Source organism: Parasteatoda tepidariorum, chromosome 6 (genome assembly GCF_043381705.1).
Source record: "Parasteatoda tepidariorum isolate YZ-2023 chromosome 6, CAS_Ptep_4.0, whole genome shotgun sequence".
Lineage (NCBI taxonomy): Eukaryota > Metazoa > Arthropoda > Arachnida > Araneae > Theridiidae > Parasteatoda > Parasteatoda tepidariorum.
In genome coordinates, this window is record NC_092209.1 from 19,774,637 (window position 1) to 19,783,010 (window position 8,374).

Sequence of the window (8,374 nt, forward strand, 5' to 3'; positions counted from 1 at the left end):
CGAAATTATCAGCATCCGTTAAAAACATTTGGTAGTTATGGATTTTTATTATTCCCGGAAAAAAACTAAAAAATGAAGTTTATTTGTTACCAGTTTTTACTCCGGTGCGCCGCCTGATAAGGCAATCTAGAACCCCGGCGTGAACGTGTTAAACGCACATAATGGTAACCAGCAAGTTCCTTTATTGTGCTGTGATGGCGAAGGATGATATAAAGTCTGAAAATACCTGGCTAAATAAAAAAAATAAATAAAAAATAATAAAAAAATAAATAAATAAACGTATCACGAGATAAATTAAAAATAAAAGCACGAAACAATTTATGGAACAACAAAGAGTTGAAAATTTTTGATGAGAATAGTTTTTGTTTTGAGTTTAGGGTTCATATTAACCCGTTATGGGGTTTTCCATTTATTTTGAGAGGTTGTTACTTACCCGTTACGGATATTTTAATTTAATTTTGTTTAGTTTATGTGTGGTTGTCAAATAAATGTGTTTTATAAAAAAATAACTGTTTCTTCTTTAATGTAGCTTGATTCGTTACAGTTCATTAAATATTTGCCTGCAATACTATTTCATAAGCCAGGCCAGCGAACTTTCTACGCTTTTTGTAAAAATTTATTCTAGTGGTAGCAAAGTTTTTATTGTATTACTTTTTATTAATTTTAATTTATTTTTCACACCATTACACGTAAATGATTTAAAAGCTCATGTGCAACGCCACTTTGTTATAGCTTCTACGTGGGGAGACTTTTAAAATGTAGACATAATTACCAAAAATTCTGAAAGCTTCGGTTTTTAAATGTCCACCACTCTGTAAAATAGTTTACAAAAAGCGCCGTAGCCTGCATTAAGCATGTCGCTGGAAGAAGCTAGATTTCCTAGAACCACTGGAAGAAGCTAGATTTCCTAGAACCACTGGAAGAAGCTACCACGTGAAGAAGCTTTTTTGAAGCTAGATTTCCTAGATTTGGTATGTTAAATCACATAGCTACCATAATGTTGCTAAACTTAAAATGTTTGTAAATCAATGCATTTTATACTTTCATGATGTATGGGATAGGGGCCGCTGCGCGACCCAGGTGCCCAGTGTTTGATAAATAAAGGAAAAGGATGTTAAATCACAAATTTGGCATCACCTTTAATACAAATAGCGATAAAATCGGAATTTTCGAGAGCTATGAAAGTATTAACTAAAACAAAATTTAATGTAGTAATAGATAGTAGGATTAATAGTATCATGTCCCGGTCATTTGAAAGGATGGACACAGTCTGAAAAAATTTAAAATGTGGTTTACGAATGTTTTATCTCAAATTTTATTGCCTTTCATTTCACGTCAATTTTATGAATTTTCTATCGGCCATTTTTCTACGCAGTTATTTAATGTACAATTATTTTTTGTCGATAGTATTTAGTTGAAAGTTTTTGTTCCCTCAATCTTTTTTACTAGTTTTTATTTTGTTCTCGAACATAGAAGCTCTGTTTCATGCATTTGTTATCTCTACTATTTGCTATTTAAAAAAAAAAAAAAAAAAAAAAAAAAAAAAAAAAAAAAAANAAAAAAAAAAAAAACATCTGCAAATGTTTTTTTTTTTTTGGCCCTTCCTGACCAATGCCTACTATAACTGAAAGCCTCCACACGGTTTCTTATGGGTAGTCCGATCGGACCACAATGAAGGTGAACCAATTTACGAAAGATCCCTTTAATAGAATACCTAATAAAAAGAAGAAAGTGGTAGAAAATATATGTTTAAAATTTGTTTAATGTATGACTATGATTGGGTTTTTCGTATTTACTTGTAAATCACTGCAGATTCAATTCTTAAATATATGAGATAAATTTCTCTCAATTACTTATGAGAAAGAATTCGAGTTCATGAGTACAATTGGTTCACTTTTAAATAGTCTGCGCAGCTTACTCATAAGAAACCGTGTGGAGGCTTTCTGATGTAGGAGGGGATAACCTGACCCAGGGTGCACACGGGCGTTTAAAAGTGCATGCGCCGAATGTAATTCAAAATTTTATTAATAGAAATTAAAATTAGCAACTTTTTTCAATTTATTATTGAAAGTTTTTTTTTACTGTGGCCATCCACTGTAAGTGTGTATATATATATATATATACATATATTTATATATACTCCAACTGATACGGAATTTCCATAATTTCTGAAAATAATTTTTCTACTGGTAGCAAAGCTAGCGAATAAAATTTTAATTATTTAAAATTAAAAAAATTTACTAACAGAAAGAATTGTGAGAACGTTAGTTAGATAAAAGGCCACTTTCCTACATACTGTAAAAATTTTATTTGTCTTAAATATTTCTAATGCAGCTAACTACCAAAAGAAAAAAAAATATATAATTCCTTTTCATTTGTAACACAATATGTCCCATTATTAAAAAAGATGAATAAAAAGATATTGCATACTAAACAGACATTGGGCTCATAAATAATTTATTTGATACAGTTTGCTGTATATGCACATCAAATATGAATTGAGTATACAACTATTCAACTTTACACCTTCTAGAGAACTTAACTTCAAACCAATTTACTGCTACAGCGTATTCACTAACAGATGGATCGACGGTGGCAGAGAAAAAGAACTGAAAATAGATTTGGAAAGACGTTTATCTAACAGTCTTTAAAACAAAGATAAATAGATTCACCAACTTCTCTAGTAAGTTTAACTAGTAAGTTTTTTTACTTTATCATTTTATTTATGATTTCAATGATTTTGGCCATCACTATATGCAAGCATTATAAATATATATATTTTTTTATTTCATAAACTTCTTTGAACAACCGACACAATTTTGGGTTTACCACTACTTATGTTCAACTCCGTAGCCTAATATTCTTGAACCCAATTCAGATGACAAGGGATCAACTATTGGGAGAAGTTTGGCCTTCGTGGAGGACTTTTAGATGGAACTAACCAGCATTTGCGTTACCTGGAGAGGGAAACCACGAAAACCTCCCACGATTAGCCTGGCGGCAAGGGGACTCTAGTCCTTGATCCGTTTACGACTGAGAATATTTTGCGTCAGTACTGTGGCTGGTGCAAGACGGGCGTGAAATTCGAATCGACCAGTTATCCCTGGGATTCGAACCCGGTTCACTTCATTGGAAAGCAAACGCTCTACCTCTTGAGCCATCACGGATTAAATATGTGTATATGAACTGATTTCATTTCATTTTATGACAGGCGTTGAAAACAACCTATTCGAATCTGAGTTTACGACTACCAATGTTTAACTCCGTAACCTTGTTATTTTGAACTCAACTCCTGGATTCAAGCATCAGAGAGAAACGCTACGAAAACCTTCCACGGTTAGCTCGAAGACAACGGGATTCTGACCCATGATAATTCTAGCATTAATTTAAACCGTCGTAGCTAAATTTTACAATGCAGCCAAGCAGCACATTAGTAACCGTGACCACAGATTGCATAGTTTGTACATTACGCCAAAAAAATAAACGGTCCACCTTTTGATCTGATGATTGGATCTTCACGTTCTAGTAGGACTTAATCTTACTGGCTCAAAGGGGGTAACCACAAATATGTTAATTAATGAGAGCAAACGATAACTGCGAAATCAGACTTAAAAAACGTACTTTTTTTAATTAAACATATCCTTTTTCCCCCGTTGTATTCGGATTTCTGACCCCCGAACTACAGGCAGTAACCGCAACCTGGACACAAATAAAAATAAAAATCCCTCCCAATTGTTATTCGTAGTGTTTTTAAAAAAAACCTTGTACGAGCATAGAATTTCAATTAACACTTGCCTTTTTTGATAGACTAACGTCTTAAAAATCAGGGTTTAACACTGAAAATCGTTTATTTAATACCGAACTGATGTAAAGAACTTATAAATATCATACCCTTAATGATTGGTCTAGATCAATATCGATAACTGCCCTTTGCCATGTGTTTGATCTACGACTGGAAGCGTAAACAGGAATAATTCCATGATCCGTTTCTTGTTGAATATCGAACGACTTAGCACCATCGCCCGAGAAGAAAAATTCAACAGTGAGACAAGCTATCTTTTCTTTCTCATAAATTGAAAAATAAGGTGTAATCATTCGACCCAAATGAGCGCTGGTCATGTTGGTCTCCAAAATCATCATAGTTCCTGCAGGAAAAACAAATTATCAGTGAATGTTGCGAATACCATAAAAATGTTTTACTGAAAGACATTAAAATTAATGTATATAGAATGTATATAGCACAGTATGTATATAGAATAGCGTGTACATAGAATAGTATGTATATAGAATAGTATGTAGAATAATATGTACAGAATAGTGTGTATATGGAATAGTTTGTATATAGAACAGTAAGCATATAGAATGAATGAGAAAAAGCCACTTTAAGTTTTAACACCATACCCGAAGAATTCCCACACCATTAAGGAGCCTCAAAATTGTCATAGTTCCACTGACTAATTGTCATAGTTCCATTGGAGAAAATTTCCTCTTTTTTTCATAACGAGCTCTTTCATTTTTTATATCATTAAAAAAATTGAGATGTTAAAGAAGAAGCTTAAGTTCAAAGCTATCCTCAAGCAAAGGAGAACAGAAAAAAAGAAGGATATTTATGATTCAGATAGTTTTGTGTGCAATCGGTAAGCCATGAGAAAAAAAGATTTTCTTCGCCTAAAGGTGGAGGCTCGTTAATTGTGTGTGAGGGCAACAGCAATAGTAGACAACTTACTTTTTTACCTCCTCCCCCTATGCCACCTAGAGGCTACTGATTAACAAAAAAAAAATTTAAAAACCCATTTATTGACGTTTGTAGGAAAACCAGATCTTCCAACTTGATTTGGCCAAAACCAGATCTTCCAACTTGATTTGGCCAAAACCAGATCCTCCAACTTGATTTGGCCGAAACCAGTTCTTCCAACAGGATAAAAAATATACTTAAATAAAATTATTATATATAAAAAATCACTTAACCCTTTATTTACCTAATTATTAAAAACGTGTGTAATATTTTTTTGTTCCATTAAATAATGTCTATACCTATGTCCACTAAATGATGTATATGCACTTTGAGAAATATATATGTTTTTTTACATTATTATTTTCTGATTTTTCATAAAATTTTTAGTTTGGCACTCACATTATAAAACTTTGATTAAAGTTAAATACTGAATACTTTGTTTGATAACTAGTTCAAAACGTTAATGAATAAATAAAAAATATGAAATACTTACAATGACAATTTAAACAGTTCAATGATTCCTCCTATGAGGTGACAACGAAATAGAATCTCGTTCTTTTAAAAAAGACACATTAAAATACATAGGAAAAATATTTACAAATAAATAGAAAAATAATAGAGGAGATTTCTATATCTTGATCTGTGGCATAACAATCGCCAAGTCTTGGCAACTTCCGGGCAGCAAACCATGAAAAACCTAAAAAAAAAAAAGTAAAAAAAAAGAAAGAAAAAAAAATATCACAGAAAGGGACCAATTCGAGAGGCATAACTCGCATCCAACCCCAGGCATATATGCTTTTTTAAAAACAAAAATTTGCAAGTTTTAAATCTATTTGGCACCTTGGCGATTGTAGTTGGCGAGACAGATCAAGACATAGAAAGATCCCCAGAGAATAAGTATATATCCTAATAGTAATGTATCCTAATTGGGTTAGAAATTTTAATCCTATGAGAACTAAATTCAATGGTGGTCTAATATAAAGAGTGTATTTAAATTTACGACTACCCTACAGCTATTTGAATCAAATTGTTTCAGAACGAAAAGCATGCATAAACACTAAAGTTAGATAATTTAATTTTACAGAACACATTTTTTAATTTTAAATTTTTTGAGAGCAGCTTTTATTAAAAAATTTATTCGGGAAAATCAAAAATTTTTAATAAAAACTGCTCTTAAAAAATTTAAATTACTTATAGAAACTTTTGGAACATTCGAAAGTTAACATTATAGAAAAAAAAGCTATGTAGAAAGCAGTACTAGTACCTTTTTTCCCTCCTAATTCCGATTCCTTTCTCACCCATTGTGCACTAAGATGTTCTTGATTTGTAACTCCGCATGGACCTAACTCAAAAAAGCAAGTTCTCATCCTGATAATTGCATCTATAAAATGATTAAAACATGGAGTTATATAATTTAAGCTTTTCCTTAAGTTGTCTTATTTATCAAAAATATTTCGTTTATTTTATTTAATTATATCCCAATAAATCAAATATTTAGGTGTTGGATGACATACATTTTGATGGCAACATTTTACAAAAAAAAAAAAGTGTATAATAAAGGGTCGCTTTATTAGATATAAAAAATAGTGCTTGATAAGTTTTAGAACTTATATGAAATTCTCCTCAAAGCTTTATAGGAATAAAAATCTTCGATTAATGGTTTTGAATCAGTAATTTAAGACTACAAATTTGTCAGCATATATATTTTTTAACATTTAATTTTATTACAATTTAAGCTGATGAAAAACCGATTTGGAGGATTCTTATAACGTAAATGGTTTAAAGTCAAAGATGTTTACGAAAAATTTAAGCACAAATAAATTCATTCTATTTAAATACCTTTCAAAAACTACTGACTGCAAAACTGTATTGGTATAATTTTGTCTGAAAAATTAAAAGAGAATCTGAGTTATCAATTTTTTTATATCAGGTGACGGCTTTGTATTTTACATGCATCAAAAAATATTGCCAAATAAAGTCAATATCCACTATCAGATTATTTGTGAAAATTAAATAAAGTGGATTAAAAGTATATTTGGAATTTTTCCTCTCCGTCTCTACCCTTTCGACAGTACAAAAAGTTGACCTGAATATTTAATTCTTCAGTTAGTAGTCAGTAGACGGCAGAATCTTCATAACTTAGTAGCCACTTTTTCCTCAAACCTAATGAGTCGGTGACCGATATCGGTATGTTGTTTTAATTTAACCCTTTCGCGCCGACTGTCACAAATACGTGCCAGCATGAAATTATATCAATCAGGGTAAAAAGATAAAACTAGTATTTAAAGTATTTCTTTAGCAGTTTATTTGTGGGCGGAGTTATAATTGTTTGATTTATTTGATTCACCATTACTTTATTCAAAATAAAACTATTTAGTTATACTTTGAATTAACACTGAATATATATACATACCTCCCAACTCTCCCGAATATTGCGGGAGATTTTATTTTCATATTTAAAGTGGTAGTAAATATATACTATTTTTTCTTTTATAAATTTAATTTTTTAATGATTTTGATCACCACTATTCTTACAAAAATTAAGCTTATATATTAATATGCGTTACTATCATGGTTGTCGAATTATATTTTTTCAAATACAACGCATTTGTTTGCTTAAAATTGAAGTTTTAATTCCATTCTAATACCACTGGGAAAAATGATAATGGAAGGGATTAAAAGCTGGCAGGTCTGTATATATATATGATTAAACTAACAATAATTAAAGTAAAAGCAAAGTAAGTCTGAGAAATTAGCAATGACTACGTTTAAGTTACCGTTTTTTATTTAATTACAACTTGATTCTGATTTTGTACGAATGCTTTTCTGAATCACCCGTCCCAGCCACTTTTCGCAAACTTTTTTTTTTTACGCTTGGATTAAATTATACCTAAAAAAATCATATTAGAAATTATCTACGACTATTAAAATTTAATTCGACATTAAAAATAATATAAATGTGTGACAAAATTTAGTTAAACATACTGAACTTAAAAAATTTAAAAAAATTTGCATTGGCAGAATACATTTAAAGTATATATTGCAACTTTGAAATGTTTGAATTATTAAGGAACTTTCTTTCCAAATGAATCTTTCCACCACAAATTCATGGATTCTGATGGATCATGTCTACTGAAAACTGTTTGTCGCGTCTCTCATGCTAAAAACCGCAAAAAATAAATATTTTTTATTTTTCTTACCGGCCCATTGTGACACCAGAAATATAATTGCAATTCCAACTACTGTCTTCATTTTGCGTGAGTGGAAAATCGAGTGAGTTCAGCCTTAAAATTTAATGTCGTCTAATTGTTTTGATCAATCATTCCGTTACTTAGTATCGAGTCACAAAGATAGGGGTGAGAACCTACACATGTGTTATTTATTTAATCTGATTGTTATATAAGTTAGGTGAGGACATAAGTTAGGTGATAGAAAAATATTAATATTTTTTTAAAAAAAATTAGTAAATTGTATTATTTTCTAATTTGAAAACTTTATTGCATTGAATTAATGCGCTATGGTTCACAAACTATTTTATACTATTTTAATAAATCTAACATAAATTGGTAATTGATAAAATATTATGGAAAAAAGCAAGTAATAGTGCGGAAAAAATTATAATATCATCTTAGTGCGAAA

The 8,374-nt window shown here is 30.6% G+C and overlaps 1 protein-coding gene across 1 annotated transcript; it reads right to left on the reverse strand.

Moving 5' to 3' along the window:
* Positions 1-2,440: 2,440 nt before the first annotated feature.
* LOC122272374 (uncharacterized) lies at positions 2,441-8,075 on the reverse strand. Its single transcript, XM_043056000.1, has 4 exons — positions 7,936-8,075; positions 6,000-6,116; positions 3,892-4,145; positions 2,441-2,609 (listed from the first exon to the last, which is right to left on the reverse strand). The coding sequence occupies exons 1-4, from the start codon at positions 7,985-7,987 to the stop codon at positions 2,511-2,513; spliced, it is 522 nt and encodes a 173-aa protein (XP_042911934.1). The 5' UTR covers positions 7,988-8,075; the 3' UTR covers positions 2,441-2,510.
* Positions 8,076-8,374: the final 299 nt, after the last annotated feature.